Genomic DNA, 22,958 nt, shown 5'->3' with positions numbered 1-22,958 from the left:
TAATCAAGAGTCGAATCAAGATTTAATCTGAACATAGTTTAGAGTCTTATATAGTTCGTGATGATTTTTTTTTCAGAAAAAGTCTTGAAATTTATTCAGGCTCAATTTTTGTTGCTGTCGCTGTTTTACTTATGATTTTTCAAAAGTTCAGTTCTTTTCTTTGTTGAAGGAAAGGCAAAAGCCACCATCGAGGAGCAAAAGTGTAAAGGTCACGATAAAAGTGCTCGACCTCTAAGTTCGAAAATGGAATTTAATTTTCAGATTTCCCAGCGGATAAAAAGTCTACCTATTGATCCAGTTTTCTCAATTTGGGTTAATTTCATCAAAAGCGTTGCAATCATAAAGCGTTGCTTTTGAAATTCGAAGTGCTTTAGACAAAAAAACAAGTCAGTATTTTTTTCTGCCTAATCGAGTTCATTGACTCTTTTCAAACTGTGTGTTGGCTGTGTTTAATTTCTGCTCAGCAGATTCAATAATTGTGAGCCAATTTTTAAAATATCAGCAAGATGAAATGGGTCGTAAAACAGAAAAGAACCACCCACACCACATTTTTTGTTTAAATTCTACCGTCGAAATCAGTGCCTGCTTAATTAAAAGAAAATGAACGGAGTCGACTATGAGTTGAAAACAGGGGATGCTGTGTTTGCGAATTATGTAGATTGAGGGATTTTAAGCGCTAGGGATTAATTTTATACTTCATTTTTACGATATAATTTTCCAATCCCTATAGTCTCTTCTTTTTAAAAAAAACTACAAAAACATGATAGTAGGTGAATAAAGAGCTAGCGGCTCTTTCTTAGCCAAGCTGAAGTTGCAATTCTTATCCCGTGCAGCTATTTTTGTTATACTTGCTGCGCGGATTTGGAGTATTTTTGCAGATTTATTTGAAAGGAGCCTGCCACATTCAAAGTGTATGTTTTTATTTGCTTATTGTATCAAAGCAGAAAGACACTTGGCTCCGCTAGTGCCAAGTACATGTACATAATATATTTCCTTTTTGCTTTCACATAAATTCCGTCATTTCAGCTGATGAGATTTTTTGAATTGTTAAATTGACCGCGAATTCAAATTCAACTCCTAAAACAAGCACACAACGAGTAGAAATGGTTGCACGTAAGTTTAAATTGTCTCTTAACTATTTCCTGGTTTGAACTGTTTGTCAATTTTTGACTCTGAAGATAATCGATTTTTTCCCTTAACGCTTTTAATCGATTTTAAACTTGCTAGACCAACGTGAGAACAAGTTGGGCAAAAGGTAGGGTTTCACTTGGTAAGATTTACTTGACTTACTATTCACAAAAGTTTTCAAACAAAATTTTACTGTATAAATACAGTTCTGCTACTTACGATTTGCAAAAACTTGTCCAACTGATCTTTCTGGTCTAATAAACGCCTAAATATCTGGTGCAACATTACTAGATTTTTTAATTCGTTTTTTACAACTTGCGTTCATATATTCACAGTTAAATCGCTAATTTGTTTCCGCCTAATTTTTATCTTCGATTTATTTTTTCGTTCTAAATCACGTGATAAATACGAAATACGCCATATAAGACAAAAATAAATAGTCAGTGTTTTAAAAGCTGGCGAGAAACAACCTTACAGTGAATTGATGCTCGATTTAACATTCTATACCAAAGAAAGTGTTTGACATGAACTTTTCTTTAAATAAATTGTCAAATTTGATTTACCTTTTTTGACATTTTCGACAAACGCATGTATTCTTTTTTTCCAAGCTTACTTGCATAAATTAGTGCTCAACAAATAAATGCTTAAAATCAGTATCTGTTTTTTGTTCTCATTCTGTTTGGCAATTTCAAAGCATGTGTTGTATCCGCTTTTATGTTAGCTGGTGTTTGGAAATCAGGAAGGTGATATGACATAGTTTTCAAAGAGATGACTCCCTAACTCTAGAGATTCGATGGTTGCCGAAAATACTGAAAAATGCAATAAAACACAAATTTATGCATATTAGCTTTAAAAGAGAAAAATGCAGCGCTAAGGGGATTCGAATCTCCCTTCTCTTTCAAGCTTTCTCTTTTAAAGCTTATATACATAAGTTTGTATTTTATTGCATTTTTCAGTTTCTTTTCGTCATTTTATATTCGATAAAGTTTTGGCACTTTTTTCTCAGCAAGTGAGCTATCGATTTTCAAAAGTGAGAACAATGGAAAGACTGGTTCCTCTAATGAGTGCCTACGTAATCAGCTAGTCTCCTTTTACTTCACGTCACTTACTAGGGCAATCGAAAATTTCAGGCTCCTCTTTTCATTTTTTTTCCTTTTCTCAAAAACTAGCCTTCCAAATCTAATAAAAATGTTTCAATCGAAAGTGCGTGTTATTTGGATCTCCCCTGCATAAGTCGAAACGCCCTTACTTTTAAAACAAAAGGTTACGGCCTGAGCAAATGTCTGAAGTTTTGACAATTTTGACAAACTTTTCCACTTCTCAATAACTACTCTGACCAATCTGAGATCTAGGTTTTGAGGGAAAGAATAGGCGCCAGGAATCTTTCATGCATAAACAGCCACGCCCTTTTTTTCCGGAAATAACCTATGGCCATCAAAAATATGTGTTTGTTTTGCGAAATCTGAGGTTAAGAATTGCACCGACAGAACAGTTTTTGCAAATTTTATTCGCATAAGCGGCTACGCCCTGTAGAAATTAAGGTGTTGTCTTAGAACTTTTTTTAATCGTGACCGTTTTTCGGTAGCTAGTGGCTTTGTTTTTCGAAAAATTACCATGCGAAATCTGAGGTTGATGGCTCAATTGAAGGAATGGTTTGTGCTAATATTCTAGCCAGCGGTTTTTCATATTTGTAAAGAGTGTTGTTTTGGCCTCGGAAATTTTGTTGAGTTTTCTCGAAAAATGTTCTGCCAAATCTGAGGTTAGTGATAGTAGTAGTAGAAAAAGATTTCGTTAAAAACAGCAATATAAGAATATAAAAAATTTAAACAGCAATGTAAGAATATGAAGAATTTATAAAGGTACAAACAGATGGCAAAATTATCATGGTTTGAACAACGCAAAAGCAGCATCGGCAGCTGAAGTACCAGGTACACGTTCTCTGCAAATCTTAGTGTAACGTAGAACGCAAAAGAAGAGCTTGGCGTGGCAGCCTCTTAAATTTTGTGGGCGGGTCCATAATATTGATGTAAGACACATGATAGAAATCGTTTGCACAGTCAACTACTCTGTAAAAGTAAGACGAGTTTGTCAAAGTTTTGTGAGCGAATCGTTGCTTTAATTTCAAGACATGTGTGCTTCGAAGTTTCCTCGTTGAGTCTTTAAAACAAAAATAGTCATCGAAACAAATGCTATTTAGTCCTAGTATATTTGTGGCGAAAAGGCGGAGATCAAGTTGATAGGAAAATGGCATTGAACTTGAAAAATCTAATAGCTTTTGATAGCGTAACAGTCCATATGACCATTTAGGTCCCTGATGATTGGGCTGTTCTAATTTTCGAAATGAGCGGAGACTCGGAAACCACGCAGGGTAATTTTGAATAATTTAAACTTCACACGGAATGGCACATTTTTTGATGTACTATGTCACAGGCAATTGAAAACTCGTCTTGCTTTGAATAACTTCTCTGCGAAGTAATAATCCCACTTCAAATTATTGTTTATTTCTAACCCAAGATCGTTCACAAATTTGTTCTTTTCAACTTCACTGTTTCCGAATTTCCGACAAATAACTTCAAATGAAGGAAACAACACTTCACAGTATTAAAACTTAATTGAATGTCAAAGGCATGTTGCTCCAAAACATTTAAATTACCTTGCAGATCGCGACTCAAATTAATTCCTGTTGCTAATAATTGTGTGTGATCTGTTCAATAGTAAACAGCTAGAAGCATATCGTCAATAAACACGAGAAATAAAAGAAGCCTGAAACACTTTTTCAGGGACGCCGCTCGTAACAAGAACGCAGCTCGTTATTTAGAAATCGTTTCATTAACATTTGTCTTCTTATCTGCCAAATCGTTTGCAGTAAGTTAAAGATCGAGGAAGTGTCTTCGTTGAGTCCAACTTCCACGAGCTTCAAAAGAAGAAGCGAATGATCTACTGTGTAAAGAGCTTTGCTCAAATCTAAGTTAGCAAATCCGACCTCTTCATTGATATCTGTACTTTGACAAGTTTCATTTAAAAAGAGAAGTAGTTGTGTCCTTGTTGAGTTTCCCCAGCGAAAACCATGTTGACGTGCGTTGATTTTGTCGTTGACAACAGATTAAATGTGATCAAAGACAAGTTTGTTTAGAATATAGGAAAAGTTTGGCAGTAAAGAGATGGGACAATAGTTCTCTGCCAATGCTTTGGACTCCTTTTTGTGTACTCATGTGATGTGCGCGCACTTCCATTTATCTGGCCATTTTTTACTCAAAAAGAATAGGATTAAATAAGGAATAAACATTTAACGATACAATATAGAGTCCACTACATAAAAAGAGGAGGCACACTATCAGAGGCTGTTGTCGAGCTATTCTTCAGGCGACTGAGGCATCTTGAAAATCCGTTACCGTAAAAACCACTTCACGCGAAACATAATTTTCGCTGCTCAGAGTATCTGTTGCGCCTTTGCGATAAATCGAGTTAAAGTATTGAGCCTTCTCGTAGTCTGTTAGTGTTTTCAAACTGTTTAGAAATAAGGTAGACTGAAGTGATTTCCTAGCGTTTACTTTTTTGAGCAACGAAACAACTTCATTAGTGGTATATCCACTCGAATGTGACAGCAGAGCTATCTGATCTATTTTAACTAGACATTTTGTTTCATCTTCCAGCCTTCTAAATCGATCGATGTTCGTAGCTCGACTTCTTGCGCTTTCTAGCATGTTCAAGTGAATAATAGTAACCGAGGTGAAATAGAACGGGAAATTCTTCCTATATCTTCGCTTTTGTTTAATTGAGCAATCCAGTGGATATGAGCAAAATGGTCTTAAAAACTATCAAACATGTTTTTTGTCCATTTATCGTAACCGAGGTGAAATAGAACGGGAAATTCTTCCTATATCTTCGCTTTTGTTTAATTGAGCAATCCAGTGGATATGAGCAAAATGGTCTTAAAAACTATCAAACATGTTTTTTGTCCATTTATCGTAACCGAGGTGAAATAGAACGGGAAATTCTTCCTATATCTTCGCTTTTGTTTAATTGAGCAATCCAGTGGATATGAGCAAAATGGTCTTAAAAACTATCAAACATGTTTTTTGTCCATTTATCGTAACCGAGGTGAAATAGAACGGGAAATTCTTCCTATATCTTCGCTTTTGTTTAATTGAGCAATCCAGTGGATATGAGCAAAATGGTCTTAAAAACTATCAAACATGTTTTTTGTCCATTTATCGTAACCGAGGTGAAATAGAACGGGAAATTCTTCCTATATATTCGCTTTTGTTTAATTGAGCAATCCAGTGGATATGAGCAAAATGGTCTTAAAAACTATCAAACATGTTTTTTGTCCATTTATCGTAACCGAGGTGAAATAGAACGGGAAATTCTTCCTATATCTTCGCTTTTGTTTAATTGAGCAATCCAGTGGATATGAGCAAAATGGTCTTAAAAACTATCAAACATGTTTTTTGTCCATTTATCGTAACCGAGGTGAAATAGAACGGGAAATTCTTCCTATATATTCGCTTTTGTTTAATTGAGCAATCCAGTGGATATGAGCAAAATGGTCTTAAAAACTATCAAACATGTTTTTTGTCCATTTATCGTAACCGAGGTGAAATAGAACGGGAAATTCTTCCTATATATTCGCTTTTGTTTAATTGAGCAATCCAGTGGATATGAGCAAAATGGTCTTAAAAACTATCAAACATGTTTTTTGTCCATTTATCGTAACCGAGGTGAAATAGAACGGGAAATTCTTCCTATATATTCGCTTTTGTTTAATTGAGCAATCCAGTGGATATGAGCAAAATGGTCTTAAAAACTATCAAACATGTTTTTTGTCCATTTATCGTAACCGAGGTGAAATAGAACGGGAAATTCTTCCTATATATTCGCTTTTGTTTAATTGAGCAATCCAGTGGATATGAGCAAAATGGTCTTAAAAACTATCAAACATGTTTTTTGTCCATTTATCGTAACCGAGGTGAAATAGAACGGGAAATTCTTCCTATATATTCGCTTTTGTTTAATTGAGCAATCCAGTGGATATGAGCAAAATGGTCTTAAAAACTATCAAACATGTTTTTTGTCCATTTATCGTAACCGAGGTGAAATAGAACGGGAAATTCTTCCTATATATTCGCTTTTGTTTAATTGAGCAATCCAGTGGATATGAGCAAAATGGTCTTAAAAACTATCAAACATGTTTTTTGTCCATTTATCGTAACCGAGGTGAAATAGAACGGGAAATTCTTCCTATATATTCGCTTTTGTTTAATTGAGCAATCCAGTGGATATGAGCAAAATGGTCTTAAAAACTATCAAACATGTTTTTTGTCCATTTATCGTAACCGAGGTGAAATAGAACGGGAAATTCTTCCTATATATTCGCTTTTGTTTAATTGAGCAATCCAGTGGATATGAGCAAAATGGTCTTAAAAACTATCAAACATGTTTTTTTTCCATTTATCGACTTCGTTCAATGTACCAAAATTAACCATGCCATTTCTGAAATTGATACCCCAATTAAACGAAAATTTTACAATGATTTTTCTCTGTATATTGGATAAAGAATCAATCATGAACTTTGAAAATGTCCAATTTTTTATGTTTTGACACGATTTGAAATTTACGCATCATCCCTTTTTATCAGTCCCTATTGAAAGTTCTTTGCTTCCAGACTCTCGAAGTTTTTTGTTGTTTTTTTGCGATCTTTGTTTTTTTTCCGATCTTAGTTTAACTTCTTGTTCTTATCGTCGGAAAAAAAACGAAGATCGCAAAAAAAACATCACAGTATTACTCGCATTAATGCCAACGAAACAAAATCAGATCAGTTCAAGTTTTTCTGCGACCGCTGAAAATTTTTTAAAAAGGACGTCCGAAGACAGTCTTCCACATTTTCAAATTTCCAGTTGAGTTATTTTTAGGCCATCTTTTCCGTGATTTGAAGGACATTAACAAATTTCCAATTTTTTCCCTAATTTGGAAGAAACCGGTCTTAAATATGCTTTATCTAGAGCAAAGGAATTAATCTAGAGTAAAGTGATCTAGCTAATAACGGAGTTATTGAATATTCATGTAGAAAAATTCGAAAATTCCGAATGAAAGTTGGTTAAAAAAAATTTAAAAAAATTAGCTGTTTGACCCAGTTTCTCTATTTGGGTCAGTTGTGAATTTAGTTCTTGAATTTAGGTTTGGTTTAATTTAGTTTGTAAATTTTTTAATCGACCAGTTTTTATGGGTTTCTGAATTTTTCATTTTTTTTGTCTATGCTTGGTAAACGGCATAAAATGCCATAAACTTTACTTTCCAATTTTTTGGTTTCTATGCTTCGTTAATGGCAGAAAATCTTTTTTGGGAGTCCTTTTTGGGAGTCTCTTTTGAGAGTCCTTTTTGGAAGTGATTTTGGGAGTCCTTTCTGGGAGTCCTATTTGAGTCTTTTTTGGGAGTCTTTTTTGGGGAGTCTTTTTTGGGGAGTCTTTTTTGGGGAGTCTTTTTTGGGGAGTCTTTTTTGGGAGTCCTTTTTGGGAGTCTTTTTTGGACTACTTTTTGGGAGTCCTCTTTGGGAGTCTTTTTTGGGGAGTCTTTTTTGGAAGTCTTTTTTGGGTGTCTTTTGGGAGTCCTTTTTGGGAGTCTTTTCTTGGAGTCTTTTTTGGGAGTCCTTTTTGGGAGTCTTTTTGGGAGTCCTTTTTGTGAATCCTTTCTGGGAGTCCTTTTTGGGAATCCTTTTTGGGAGTCCTTTTTGTGAGTCCTTTTTGGGAGTCCTTTTGTGAGTCCTTTGGGAGTCTTTTTGGGGAGTTTCTTTGGGAATCCTTTTTGGGAGTATTTTTTTGGGAGTCTTTTTTGGGAGTTCTTTTTGTGAGTCCTTTTTGGGAATCCTTTTTGGGAGTCCTTTTTGTGAGTCCTTTTTGGGAATCTTTTTTGGGAGTCCTTTTTGTGAGTCCTTTTTGGGAGTCCTATTTGGGAGTCTTTTTGGGGAGTTTTTTTGGGAATCCTTTTTGGGAGTCTTTTTTTGGGAGTCTTTTTTGGGAGTTCTTTTTGTGAGTCCTTTTTGGGAATCCTTTTTGGGAGTCCTTTTTGTGAGTCCTTTTTGGGAATCCTTTTTGGGAGTCCTTTTTGGGAGTCCTTTTTGTGAGTCCTTTTTGGGAGTCTTTTTTTGGGAATCCTTTTTGTGAGTCCTTTTTGTGAGTCCTTTTTGTGAGTCCTTTTTGGGAATCCTTTTTGTGAGTCCTTTTTGTGAGTCCTTTTTGGGAGTCCTTTTTGTGAGTCCTTTGGGAGTCTTTTTGGGGAGTTTCTTTGGGAATCCTTTTTGGGAGTATTTTTTTGGGAGTCTTTTTTGGGAGTTCTTTTTGTGAGTCCTTTTTGGGAATCCTTTTTGGGAGTCCTTTTTGTGAGTCCTTTTTGGGAATCTTTTTTGGGAGTCCTTTTTGTGAGTCCTTTTTGGGAGTCCTATTTGGGAGTCTTTTTGGGGAGTTTTTTTGGGAATCCTTTTTGGGAGTCTTTTTTTGGGAGTCTTTTTTTGGGAGTCCTTTTTGGGAATCCTTTTTGGGAGTCCTTTTTGGGAATCCTTTTTGGGAGTCCTTTTTGTGAGTCCTTTTTGGGAGTCCTTTTTGTGAGTCCTTTTTGGGAGTCTTTTTTGGGAATCCTTTTTGTGAGTCCTTTTTGTGAGTCCTTTTTGTGAGTCCTTTTTGGGAATCCTTTTTGTGAGTCCTTTTTGTGAGTCCTTTTTGGGAGTCCTTTTTGTGAGTCCTTTTTGGGAGTCCTTTTTGGGAATCCTTTTTGGGAGTCCTTTTTGTGAGTCTTTTTTGGGAGTCCTATTTGGGAGTCTTTTTGCGGAGTTTTTTTGGGAATCCTTTTTGGGAGTCTTTTTTTGGGAGTCTTTTTTGGGAGTTCTTTTTGTGAGTCCTTTTTGGGAATACTTTTTGGGAGTCCTTTTTGTGAGTCCTTTTTGGGAATCCTTTTTGTGAGTCCTTTTTGGTAATCCTTTTTGTGAGTCCTTTGGGAGTTCTTTTGCGGTATGTACACGAATCTTTCTACAAAAAATATTCAACCTGTTGATTGCTGATATGCGTGCGAATATTGAAGCCAAGTAAGACTTTTGCATAAGCGGAAGATTTTGTGACTAGATGAGCGTCATTTACGTTTTTTGTTTGGTGATTATTGGGATGAGATGGATATCCGCACACATATTCTAGGTTGGTTGTAGTGAAAGTGTCGACAAAAAGGGTACAAGTTTTCATTTTAATGACACATGCAGTTTCTCGAATGGTTTTGTAATTTATCTGCTTCTTCAATAGTTTAGGCTTCCAGTTTTGCAGAATTGATGTGTTTAAAACAACCCTGTTTTTAATGCTGTTTTTGATCGGACCAAGTTAAGCGTGAAAGGAAATGTCCTAGCATGGGCTGTTCCATATTTAAACTTGCGAGCGTAGTGTTATATGGTTACTGCGCAATTCTTCGAGAGAAGTCGCAGAGTTAATTGCAGTGTTATGCCAAGCTTATAGAAATATTAGTTTTATATACCCTTTGAACAGTGGCCTGCATAAGAATTTTTAGCATGGGGCGGTTTTTTGACAATTTTATTAGACTTTTTTTGCTTCTACCAGAACACTAATAAAACCGATTTTGCAAAATATTCTGACCAAACTTTGACCATAAACTGGCTTGCGATGTTAACAACATTTCTGCGCCGCTGACCAAACTTCGACCTAGAACGGGCTCGCTTTTTTGGCTTGCGATTGCTCTCAAATTTGTTCAATATTGGCTTCAAAGGCGAAGTCTAATGTCGGCCGGCCCAAAAAGGATATCGTAAAATAGTACCGAATATATACCCCATTGGAATTTAGGAATTTATCTGTAAGCTCTAGGCATAAGCGCTAATTTTGAAAGCGTTTATAATCAGTCTTAATTGAATTGAAGCGAGCTATTTGGTCCTAATAATTATCTCTTAAGCCTCAAGATATAATATTTAGTTTTATTACTGACAATTCAGCCAATTTCAAATACAGATATCTCAGCCAAAAAAAATTCAGACAATTCAGCCAAAGACCATTCGGAAAATTAAATTAAAAAGACTACATCAAAGGAAAAATTAAAATTTTCTTATTTGATTTAAGTCAGAAGGCTTTCAAAACTTTAACAATGAAATGTAAAACATCAAATAACAAATTTTAAAGATCAAAACAAGTTTGCTGTGCATAAAGTTTTAGGATTTATGTAATTGAAGGTACAAAGTTTTAACTACTTTTGTATATGGTCTCGTTTTATCTATTTTTTTTTGCATTCTGCACGAGTTTTTTTTATTGGCGATTGAATATTTGGGCTTCGATTCTCTGATGACATCACCGGTCATCAATCTCTCCACAAAAAATTACGCCATTTTTGCTCATCTTTGAAACGTGTGATGAGCTTGGTGAAGGCTGGGTGCTTCGTCGACACGGATTTATTGAAGCTGTCATTTCATGCCTCCAGTACATTATTTGTACGAGGTTCTCCGCTGAGCACCCGATTAAAAACGTTCCAATGTCAAACTATATAGGTGTCTTCAAAGCAGTCCGGTAGACTCTGAAATGCTTCCGATGGATTTTTTTTCGCAGCTCTTCAAATGCGAACGTTAAATCGTTGAGTGGTGAACCCTTTAACTGAAATCTTTTTTGACCGCCTGTAAAAATCTGTTTTTGGTCTGCTTTCATGTAAATTGTTGAATTTTTAAGCATTGTGCGGTTTTTTGTTGTTTGATTTTCATTTAGCCACAATTTATACAAGCATAGCTTGTGTTATAGTATGAACTCTATTTTTTCCAACCAAAGTTGCAAATATGTGTTCATTTTGAAAGTGTTCATTTTGATACAGCTATTAAGTACAGCCAATGCTATTGATTTTAACACAGACTATCATATTACAAATAGCACTTTAGCTTCAAGGTATCATGGATCTGTAGCGTAGAGAAAGAGAAGGAGACCAGCAACAAAATAAAAGGGTTCAAACCTGGGCAGGTTCGGATGTTTTTAATGAACTAGTTAAAATGCGTCCGCTCTATAAATTGAGGCATGTTAGATGGTAATTTTCTTTTTTTTTTTCAAATTGACTGGTACTTTTAATGCGTCATAATTGGCATGTGTCACTTAGCATATATATAGACTCATTTAGTTTTTCTCTGTAGCGTTATCGGGCATATTTTTGCTTATGTATGCGAAGTACAACTTCGCCTCTGTGTATAGGTCGCGATGGTTTGTTTTCAGGAAAAGTCCTATAAGTTTTCACCTTCAAGTTTAGTTTTTCGCAGTTTGACTTTTGATTTTGTGGAGTTCAATTTTTTCATATTGCTCTAAGGAATACAAATTATTTTCTACGAATGGAATTAATTATAAATCTCTAATTGAAGCTTTGATGTTTTACCGCATGTGAAAAATTTTTGCGCGAACGTTTTAAAACTTTAAAAATGCGCGCTATAGTCTTTGTCCGAATTGTCTCACTAATTTTCACTGAATTGTCTGAATTTGAAATTGGCTGAATTGTCTGAACGCGGTTAAAGGGTAGTCAAGGAAAAATTCAAAGCTTTGCCCTGGTACAAGCAGTCGTCGTTTTTTTCTTCAAAGTCACCATCTTTGAAGGCGTTTTCATGTAATATCCAGCAGGTTTCCTTGCCGTTTTTACGCAAAATCAAACACCTCAAAGGAGCCTTGATTATGGTATGATAATGAACCCTGCTTTTCTCCTTTATACGTCAGCATTTGTAATCGTTTGTATTTTAGAAAGATTGTCCTAATGCTGTCCTAATGCTTAGTATCTACAAAAGTGATCTAAAGTTTTTTTTTTGTTTTTTTTTTTGTTATTAATACTGAAGCTTTACGAAGAGCGGATGAAATTGAGTCTTTGTTTGCAGGAAGGATTATATCTAATACCTCGTTTTACCACGAATGAATGGCTCGTCAATTTTTTGAAAAGCATATTAAAATCTACTGAATAATCCTTTCGAATGTAATCAAATGAATACGGCCTTAACTACAGTGGACTATAATAATTTTTCCGTTTCAGGTTTGTTCATGCTGTTGGTCGAACGAATCTCGTGGATTCGGATTCGCTTCCCTGCTTTAGCTCTCGTTCTCAACCCTGTCAAGCTGCCGTTGTGAAAAGCTATTTTTTTCTCAGCCATATTAAAGGTACAACTGCTAAAAAAGCAATCGCAAACTGATCTTTGATCAAGAGAGGCGATATTGATTGGATGTACACACCTGTCTTTTCTTTGAATTGTGTTAGTGATATTACTGTCACGATAATTTTGCATTGCATTATTTTGTTATTAATCATCCGTTATAAATCCATTCTATTCTTCCCTCCTCTTTCCTGTCCGCGCGGTAATTTAATTTCTTTTTTTATTACTGAAGCTGAAAATAAAACAGAAAATTCAAAGCTTTGTTGAAATTTTCAAGGTGTATTTTGGCACTGAATCGAATTTAGAAATGGTGAGCTGCTGAATTTGTTATGCGTTGCTTTTATATTATATCCTTTCTGAATTCATTTTTTTCTGGAAATTTTTAGTGTGTCAATACCTAAAGTATTACGAGCTTTTTTCCCCTATTTCTCCGCCTGGAAAATAAAATCAATTTCCATGGGTAAACTAATTACTCCCGTTCACCCCTTGTAGATATCGTCGACTGTAGATTTTGTTCCATAAACCCCAGGGAGTTTAGTCCGTTATATAATATTATTGATTGGGTTCTTTCAACATTACCGTATGATATCTAGTGAAAGCCGTCTACACATTTAATTTAACCGGATATTTAGATTTTCCTAAAATGTCAGATTTGAATGTTTAGTGTCGAAGTTGCCATTTCGAAAATTGAAAACTGACAAATGAGTTCTTTCAACATGTTGAATAAATCGAAAATTATTATGACTCGATTTGCGACGAATCTTAAATCTACTTGAAGGAACAGTTTTGCAGTCAAAATCCTTTTGCCATATTTACCCAGTCTTCAAATCAAAACTAGACTTCGACATAGTACAATTGAACAAATTTGTTTGCTTCTGGATTTAATTTAATCAACTGTGTTCGACTACAATTTGTGAGTTACTTTAATCCAATTGTTACAAAAAAAGTTTGAGGTCAGAATCGAGAATACTCCGAGGTCACTTCGCAATCGGGAGAGATATTTTCTCGTACAAGTTACCATTTTTGGTAGGTTATGTTATTCATCGTTGCCCAAAAATATCGACACTCGCAAATCTGAACATAAATAATTCATTATTTCAAACACGATTAGAGTTCAAAAACTACAATTTGAAGCTCTTCTGTTGATAAAATATTTCGTTTTCTTCGACGAATTGGAATTTTGTCTTGTTCTCAGTGTTTAAATTCACTGTTACTGATTCAAGATCGCAAGCCCGAAGAAAAAAGCGATGAGTAAAAAGTTCACGTTGATCGTGGAACCCCTGGCGGGCAAGAGTGCCCCAATGTTCTACAAGGAAGATGGGACCAGATTCCCCAACAAGCACACTGTGAAACTGAAAGTAGCCACAGAATACTGTCTCAGAGTGACACTCACACCGCCACTGTCGCTAGAGTAAGTCTTGCTAATGTCTTTCGGGCTCAGGTGAACAACCACCCCCCCCCCCCCCCCCCGCCACCCTAAATTGTCCTTAACCAAGTGAACGATCTGATCTCCCACGTGGCGCAAATTTCACTTTACAGTTGTTGTTTTTTGTCGTTTTCTTGCTTTTGTTTGCGAAGCGCAGCTTTGCCTCTGTTTTGGTTGGTAGTAGAACGTCGTGTGAGGTATTACAAACTCTTCCAAACTTAGATTGTCCATCAAAAAACGTATTAATCAAATTGACCCAGTAAAATGCAAAATAATAATGAAGTGAACACTGAAATGAGAGTGTAAGATCTAAGTGTAAAAAATGAGATGTTGTGTTGTCTGTATTTAAAAGATTCAAGCAGCAGATTTTTGAGAATCTGAATCACAACTGAAAGGAATTAAGTATGCCGCTATATTTGATAATGATCAAACATTCTGTAAAACAGAGGCGGATGTATGATTTTCTCGAGAGGGATTTTCAAAAATTTTGTCGACCTTTTTTTAGGTCGATTAAATTAATTTCCGAACTCTCCTAAAGCACTAAAAAGACCTTGTTTTAGCAAAATTTTGGAAAACTCGTGTTTTATCGGCGCCCTTTTCCCCTCAGACTTATTAAATGTAGAAACATTTTTGGTATCTCAAAATAAGACAAAAGGGGGACTGTATGGTGGTCATTCGATTGTCTAAGTACTATTTTCAGCAAGATTTTGTCTGTTCAGTTTTACTCATGGACCAGGCAAATGTCCTCCGCCAAAAGATTTTTGAATAGTCTTTGATATATAATTTTGCCCCAGGATGTCTCTGTATGTCTTAGCATTGTAAGGCAAAAGACATTTCACCGAGCCATAGTTCTCCGAATGCTATGAGCCAGCCACCAATACATCAGCGAAAACCATGAGTCGTGTTTGCAGTAAAGCTGACTTCGTCTGAGAACATGAGTCTGTAGAAAGCTTCATTTGTTTCGTCCAAAATCGGCATTATTGTCGGAAGACACAGTTCTTCTCACAATAATTTAGCTTCAGAGCAGCCAATCTGCTCGGAATTTTGTTTCTTTCAAGTATGAGCCTGTCTGTTCTAACAGAATTTGTTTTTGGAGCTAATGCATTTGAGTTTCGACTGCAGCAATTTAATTGTCTGTTTTTTTTTGTCTCCTTTCTTTCTTTTTATTAAGAAAATCTTTCTACTTTCCTGCTAACTTTGGTCTTTTGTCCACATCTAGATAGTCCGCCGAAAATAGAATCTTTCAGATAAGATATGTAAACACTGCATATTGTCTGCATGCGCAATTTCAGCGTTTTGACAACTTTTTAGAAGCTCCAACCTTGTTGTCGTAGTGCAAAGGTTTTTTGTTTTGTTCTATAGTTAACGTCTTTTGTTTAGCCTTTCCTGGAAAAACTGAACAAAAGCTGCAAAAGTGCGTAAAAACGTGAAAACAAATAACATCGAAATTTACCGGACACTTTTTGAGTACATGGAAAACAAGTGAAATTATCATCGACTTTATACAAGAAGATCCCTTATAAGTTCGAAAAAGTAGACTAATGAAACGTTTTGACGCAGTTTTCTCTAATTGGGCTGGGTTCTTGAAACTAAATTAAAGTTTCCACACTAGCGAGCTTGCGAGCGAGCGTTTGAGTATCAGTAGGAACCTTCAATTTTCTAATCTTACTCGCAAATAAAAGTGTTGGCTGATATGGAATTTTCACTGTACCATTTGAAATTGCATAGCATCTGTTCTCTGCTTTATTTGTGGCTAGTGTTTGTCATAATTCAGCGCCCGTGGCTGAGTTCGTGAGACCCATATTCTCTGGGTTGCTGTAGGTCGTAGATTTGAATCAGAGTTGTAGACGATTTTATTAAAATCGAGGCTTATTTCTACTTTTTCCTTTTGCACTTTATAGAGCTGTTTTTTGTCGTGTTCTCGCTAGTTGTTGCGAAGTGTAGCTGCGTCCCTGAGTAAAATGATGTATAAGTACATATCAAATTTTGGTTGATTACGAAGTTTGTGGGACAGATTACACTGAGTATTTCAAGAAACATACCACGAGCAGCTCGTGCTGCAATCCCTTTCAATTTGCGTTAAATGTACTTCAAGCTTTGGAACTTAATCAGCTCTTCACTAATGTGTTTTTTCTCCGATGTACCTATGATAAATAGATTACGTTAAAGTCGAATTTCAAATGCAGTTTCTTAAAAAATCTCTCAAAATTTTTTTGTGTTCATTAGTAAATTATTTCATATAGTGAACTATCGGTAAGTATGATTTTTATGATCATCACAGCATAGGGATAGTGTGCCTATACTTTTATAACATCCTTATTTTCCAAGTATTACTGTTGTTTTATATTTTTGCTTGATAATTCTTCCTGAAAATGATACAGTCCCGGGACGTAGAAGTTAGAACTTGAAGTTTTCAAGCAATGGAATGAACGATTTTTTTTAATATTAGCCGTTTTTCTACAACTAATAGATGCAGGGCTGAAATTCTGACATCTGATGGATTAAATTGTTTATTACAATATAGACGGATAAGAATTCGTACAAAGTTGTTATCAAGGCGTCGTTCGGTTATTTAATCAGAGGGGGTCAGAGACGTGTTGTTAGTGTCGAAAAATCCGCGTGAGCAGCCAAACCAGTTTGAAATTTTAGACTTATATTTGTTGGAAAGCTACAGATCTAATCTATGCCCTCGTATATGTTTCTTTTTTTAAAAAAAAGAACACAAAAAAACTACTCAGCTACTTCTGTCTATGAGCCTAACAAAAATTTTATAATTCTTTTTTATGTGAAGGGGTACCGATATTAGGGCCTAGTTTATATCTTTAGCTTTCCAACGAATAGCTTTACTTCCAAAAAATACAAACTGCTCCTTCCGCTGTTTACGGAAACTTTTTGGCACTAGGAATACCTCTTTGACTCCCTCTGATTAAATGGCCAAACAGCGCTCTGAAAACAACTTTTTACAGTTTTTTTTATCGGGCTTAAGTTTGATAAACAATTTTTTCCATCAGATGTCAAAATTTCAACTGTGAATCACTGGTAGTTGTAGAAAAAGCAGCAGAAACGTGAAAAAAATTTTGTTCCCCTGATCGCTCGAAAATGAAAAGTGGTCTCCTTTTTCCCTCTTTCCCGTGACTGTACATTAATACGGCTCGCCGGATATTTATGAAACAAACTGCGGCGGTTTCGTGTTTTACTGCCAAAATGTATAATCGAAATGTACGATTTAATTTCGTGCATTTTTTCTGTTCTTGTAAATGGGAACTGCATTCGAAATTTGAGCATGAAAAAAATTGGAGTTCTTAACTACTGACACTGCCAAAACATTTCAAAAATTTGTTCATTCCTTTTTCTCTGACCGTCCCTTAACTGATTATGACGTCATTTGCGTGAACTTGATTAACGTGTTGTGTTTTGCGTGCAGTGTGATGAATGTGCTGCTGGACGAAGATGCGACGTCCACTAATAGTGCCAGTATTTTGTGTGGCTGTGCGGCTACTGAGATATCCAGGGACCAGCAGAAGGCAGTCTATATCCTCAACTGGACAATCCAGCCGGAAACCATTCCAGTGTCCAGCAAAAACAGCAGGGAGACACTCGTGCTCGCATTCCCGGTATGTTAACTTTTAAAAATTTCGTAACTATTTCACCTTAAGATTATTTGCTAAGTGTCAATGAACGTAGTGAAGACACTTTTAAAGGTCGTGATGATTTTTTTGTCTCAAAAAGATCACGCTTGAATTAGATTTTTTGCTGTTTGATTTTTGATTTGTTTTCAGTTCATTTAAGTTCAATTCAAATGCAATTGCTACAAAAAACGGAAAATTACGCTTCTATAGCATTTAACAAATTTATCGGACAATGCCTTAAATTTCTGAAATAATCTGACCTTGAGACAGGCAAAAACGGCGTCAAAGCTGCAATCGAATTTTCAAAACTGCATTCGAACTGACAAAAGAGCAATGCTAAAGATCACAATTGAAAGTTTTATTTTCATTCAGCAACGATTTGCCAAGTAATTTTTCAGAGCAAAAAAAACACATAATATGCCGACAAAAAAAGCAAACGCGAAACTTCAAAGAGGTGTTTCGATTTAGTTCAAACTTGAATGTCAGAATAGTTTCAGAAATTTAATACGTTGTCAGATAAGTTTGTTAAAAGCTATACTTACGAATGTGCAAATGGCGCGCAAAAACACGAACGACTTCAAGGTTCGAAAATTGATATTAATTTAATGATTTCCCAGCGGAATAAAAAATATCTTTTGCTCCAAGTTTCAAGAAAAAGTCAATCACTGTTGGCTCAGTAGTGTTCTCTGAGTTGGCTCCCCTCTGTTCTACTGGTTCTGCAAATTTCCCCCAGTAACCCTTTTTAGGAATATTCTATGACAGCCAGCTCTTTTTGATCCACCTTAGAAAGTTTCGGGAGCTTCTGGTTCTTCTGTCAAGGCAAGGGATCAATTTTAGGCTTCTTTCTCGGATAAGTTTCGATGCTCAGCTGCGAAGTGTTTTCTCGAGGAAAATGTTAGACGATCTCGGAAATTAAGGAGTCTTCAGTTTGATTGATAAATCAGGAGTGTCTGGTTTTCCTGAACAATAGAGAAGAGATCATTTAATTTTTTAAAATAATTTACTATCGTCATGTATCAGGAAAACAAGTCATTTCTGATTTATCACCGTGGCTGTACATATTTCTCAATGTCAGATGTCGTCTCATTGGCCCATGTTATCAATCTCCTCCCTTATCACCCATGAGTGAACGATGATGATGATGATTACGATGATGATGATAAAAGATCAAGTGAACTATCTCCCGCCTAAACGTAAATGGCAAATCAAGTTGTAAGGCTTGCATGTACTATGCTCAAATCTGATTGGCTAAAAAATATTACTTTTAACCCAGTGAACAATCTTCCCCTAAATTGAATGTAGGGAGAGATTGTTCACTTGGTCCATCTCAAACCCCCACCCCCCGAAATCTAGAAATGCTTAATTATTAATTTTAAAAAATGATTAAAATAAAGAAAAAAATAAGGGTTGAATTTGTTTTAGATGAATCTAGGCGAGGTGAGAGTGAAACTGCAGTGCAAAGTTTATGGGGAGAAAAGTAAGAAGCACCAAGGAGGCAGACGCCTCAACTCCCTGGAGCAGCAGTTCTCCATAAACGAACAAAGCCTATTAGACTTCTCGCCCGCCAACTTCCTCCTCACGTGACCTTTACAAAGGGTCACCAACAAAGCAGACGAGGTCAAATTCTTAGGAGGGTCAAGGTCAAAGAAACGAGCGGTGAAAACCAATGAATGAGTTGTTGGTCGAATATAGAAACCTTATCGTTGGTTGAGTTCATTAGGTTCAGTTATATACAAGTAACAAAAACCGTCTACTTTTTGTTCAAGCTTTATTCCACAAGAGCCTTTACGTCTAGAAAAATACCTCTATCTTTTACACATGCAGAAAGTGAAAAGAAAGGAAGCTTCTTGAAAACCGAAGAAACAATCTGTTGTAAACAGAATAAATTTAAAAACTCAACCCACGATTCTGCGATTTTTATCTGTCTCTTGCTGTTTTAATTTGCGATTAAATAAAACTGAAACTGCCACTAATTCAACTTCGATGTATATCGACCTATATCAGTCATTTATTTGTGCGATAGATTATAAATCTAGTCAGTTCAGCACTGGAGTTAGACTCGGTGATTTTACATGTTCATTGCCAGACTTCATTTTTTGTTTAATTTAATAGACGTTGAATGTTAATTCAAATTTGTTTTCTGCACTCGGTCTCAACTGCCTCACAAAAGCCCAAAAGGGGTAGATTTTAGTATCATATGTGTTTTGGTATCGTATGCATGTCAAGTCGTAATTCCGATTCTTCAATATTGATTGAGTAAGCTCTCGCCTTTTTGAGAAAATTGGTTGATGAACAGCAGGAGTAATGCAATCGGGTACTAGACTTTTTTCCCTGTAAATAGCTTTGTTCACAGAATGGTCGAAAATAGAAGTGGTCAAATTTTGGTTCAGTTCATAATGAATTCAATTTTTTTTTGCGTCTCCGGCACACTCGGTCTGGAACTATCGAATACGCCTGGAACGGCAAAGGTTTTGACCCGTTTTTTGCTTTCAAACCGGAAATGTTTAATTTCAAAAAAAAATTTGTCTCATTATTATTTATTATTATGTTTATTATTTATTTGCTTATGTTTTGTCGGCTTAGTTGCCACATCGTAGAATTGTTTTGTTTTCGTGCTGTACGCAAGTTACATTGTAGTTGCTCTTAGTGTTTTTCTATTTTTTCTGCTATTTGTATTTTTACGGCCTTGATATTTTCTTTTTTTTTGTTTTCATTTTCACTAAAAACTTTAGTCTGCCCAAATGATTTTGGGCTTATATTTTATAGACTTAATGATCTAACTTTGAGTAGATTCAAGGGAAACACATTTTTAATGCTCCCCTCTGGATCGCACAAAGTGCTTACAATCTTAACAGAATTTATCGTTTTTTATGACGAGTTTTTTGGCTTTGTTATTCTTTTCATCTGTTTTGTTCCACTTGATTGGTTTCGGCCTAAATAAAATCGGCTTAATGGTCTTATAATGCGTCTTTCGACGAGCGAAAAAAGTGTGTTGCTCGTGTGTGTGTTTTGAATGTGAAGAGGAATTAGTCTTAAGTTTTATAGGTTATAATATTTTTTAATTTCAAAAAAAAATTCGACTAATAAAAAAAAATTTCGACTGATAATTTTCGGCATATATTACATTGGCTAAGTGACCTCATACCATTTAAATTGACAGAAATTGAAATGTGTGCGTGTGTGCTTTGAAGGTGATTGAGACTAACTAACTTTTTAAGTCTTAAGTCTTGTTGATTTTCTTTCGGCTTAATTGGTTTGTGCTAAGGTATTTTCGGTTTTGTTACCGCTTGGTAAATTTCTTTCGATGCTTACTTCACATTTTATTGTCTTGGCATGCTTTTGTTTCAAAATTAGGCTTATCTTTTTTGATAGATCTAGTTTTTGGACGTTTTCGGTTTGCCGACTTAGCGGCTTTCCTTGTTTTGTATCGCAAGTGGTGCGAAGCTCAGCTTCGCCTCGGTGTTTAAAATTTACAGCTGAATGAAAAAGTATCTATCCATTCAGTTTTCCGAAATTACACTGATTTTTGGAAAAGCGTGTTAATCAAAGGAGATTTTTGAAATGCAAAAGAAAGGCTTTTTATTTAGTGTCAATTAACGTAAAAGAACGGCCTTATAGGTCGTGTTGATTTTTTTCAGGAAAAAGTCCGAAAAGTTGTTCAGTTCAATAATTTAATATTGCTGAAAGGAAGGCAACATCCGCTCTCCAATTACGAAAGAACAAAATCTTTGCTCTGAACACTAAAGTAACCTATTTTTTGCAATGGAATTTTGAGTGATTTGCCATATTCCAGTGATATTTGAGGGTCGCTGAACAGGGCAAATTCTCCCTTGGTAGCTTTTTTTTCAGTGCAAGTCTCACGATGTTTGATATGTTTTAACTACTAAATTCATATGATTTTCATAGGCTAGTTTGAGTTCTAATCGAAATGGCTCTCGAATAAGGACCGAGAACAGCCATATCAAAAATTTGTTAGTCCCATTTTATTTCTTTGTTTACTGGGTCAGCGGTGCCGCCTTAAAACCAGCCTTGAACCAGCCGGGCGACTATAGTCGCCGCTAAAAGTACCAGTACAATCATCCCGTTTTGGGAGCGCAGACAGCTCTTTCTTGCTTCAGAACTTGAAATGAAATATTCGGCTGAGAAATAAGTAGTTTTTAGCTTGATTTGTTTGATCAAAAACAGCAAAACTCTCGAATTGAACAACTTGCGTTAAAAATACGAGCCTCTGAAATCTAAAAGGTATAATTTCAACATCCACGAAAATTTTTTACTTTGTTTTGAAACCAAACCGTTGCATTTGAAACAGTGAAATTTGTTAATGTTATGATATTATACCGTATGAGTATTATATTTTTTTTAAAGGTGGAATTGGCTACCTGTGTTTTCAGAAAATCGTCAGTTCTAGCGGAATATTTTTTATTTCAGATCGTGAGTGAAAATATTTTAAACAAATTGATCTAAATCAGCTATTGTAATTCAAAGCAACCGAAAAAAACAAGCTTGATTGTTATTCAATACAGCTCATTCACGCGCGAAAAAAAAACAAATAACCAACAAAAAACAATGACTGACACTGGAAACGGAGACAACGCCACTACTCAAAAGTCAAACGATTACGTCACTTTGAAGGTGTTGAAGGACGGCGCGGGCGAGGTGCACTTCCGGGTGAAAATGACGACCAAAATGTCAAAGCTCAAGTCCAACTTCTGTGACCGTCAAGGACTCAACATGGCAAGTGTGAGATTTACGTTTGAAGGTCAACGAATTGAAGATGACATGACCCCAGCCGACCTTGACCTCCAAGATGATGACTTGATTGAAGTTTTCAGCGAACAGACGGGAGGCTTCTTCAAATTGTGAAAAATGAAACGATCGATCTTACCAGCTCTTCACGCAATACATGTCATACCAACTGACTATTTGACATAACTTTGGATAAGCACGTTTTCGCTATAATCATGGAACTGATGAATGATTGGCATCAATAATGTTACAACAGTAGTTATGCGTATACGATGATTTCTCTCTAGATTCATGTTTTGTCCTAAATTAACAAAAGGATGCTCTTTTTAAATTTGTCTAGTCTTAAAGTTAAACGTTAAGTCGAATTAAATACCTTCGAATGTTAGTAAGTTCATGTTTGGTTAATCTTGTTTAATTCGACTATACCTGCCATACGAAAATAGCTAGCTGTTCCGATTGTGTTTATGTTAATTGACCTGACGTCGTCATTTGTTGCAGTTTACTGTTAATCTAACTTGATGGAATTTTAAGTTTGGTTTTTCTTTTTTAAGAATAGCAGCATTATCTAGAGGCTCAGAGTACCGTAGCTGGTTAAATCAGAAATTTTTTTGTTCCGATCCATTTTTTCGGACACTTTTTGTTCCGACCTTTGAAAATTGGAAGGAACTTCGTCTTCGAAAGTGTTTTTTTTTTATTTCCACGCTAAGTCAGGTACCACAAATAATCAACGAAATGGCTCGAGTAATATATCATCGTTAATCCCTTTTCAGTCGTGAATCGCGCATCTAAATTTAAAAAAAAAATTTCTCAATGTTGAAAAAAACTGGTTAGAAGGGTTTGATTTTTGGTCTAACTTTGACCGAATAAAATAAGCGAGCAGGCTTATTTT

The 22,958-nt window shown here is 35.6% G+C and overlaps 2 protein-coding genes across 2 annotated transcripts; both read left to right on the top strand.

Annotated features, from left to right (window-relative positions):
- Window positions 1-923: 923 nt before the first annotated feature.
- Window positions 924-19,468, top strand: LOC134840614 (uncharacterized). The gene is made up of 4 exons (XM_063856540.1): window positions 924-1,113; window positions 12,151-13,679; window positions 17,119-17,308; window positions 18,746-19,468. The coding sequence occupies exons 2-4, from the start codon at window positions 13,516-13,518 to the stop codon at window positions 18,905-18,907; spliced, it is 516 nt and encodes a 171-aa protein (XP_063712610.1). The 5' UTR covers window positions 924-1,113; window positions 12,151-13,515; the 3' UTR covers window positions 18,908-19,468.
- Window positions 19,469-21,755: 2,287 nt separating this feature from the next.
- LOC134839488 (small ubiquitin-related modifier 1-like) lies at window positions 21,756-22,611 on the top strand. Its single transcript, XM_063855060.1, has one exon. It carries the CDS (start codon window positions 21,890-21,892, stop codon window positions 22,184-22,186), a length of 297 nt encoding a protein of 98 aa, XP_063711130.1. The 5' UTR covers window positions 21,756-21,889; the 3' UTR covers window positions 22,187-22,611.
- The last annotated feature ends 347 nt before the right edge of the window (window positions 22,612-22,958 follow it).

The sequence above is a fragment of the Symsagittifera roscoffensis genome, chromosome 2 (assembly GCF_963678635.1).
Source record: "Symsagittifera roscoffensis chromosome 2, txSymRosc1.1, whole genome shotgun sequence".
NCBI lineage: Eukaryota > Metazoa > Xenacoelomorpha > Acoela > Convolutidae > Symsagittifera > Symsagittifera roscoffensis.
The sequence above is the reverse complement of the archived record's forward strand: the minus strand, read 5'-3'. Positions and strand labels throughout refer to the sequence as shown.

Coding starts and splice junctions, on each gene's coding strand:
- LOC134840614 (XM_063856540.1), top strand. CDS start 13,516: ATGAGTAAAAAGTTCACGTTGATCGTGGAACCCCTGGCGGGCAAGAGT. Junction 13,680..17,118: donor ACACCGCCACTGTCGCTAGA/GTAAGTCTTGCT, acceptor TTTTGCGTGCAG/TGTGATGAATGTGCTGCTGG. Junction 17,309..18,745: donor CACTCGTGCTCGCATTCCCG/GTATGTTAACTT, acceptor AATTTGTTTTAG/ATGAATCTAGGCGAGGTGAG.
- LOC134839488 (XM_063855060.1), top strand. CDS start 21,890: ATGACTGACACTGGAAACGGAGACAACGCCACTACTCAAAAGTCAAAC.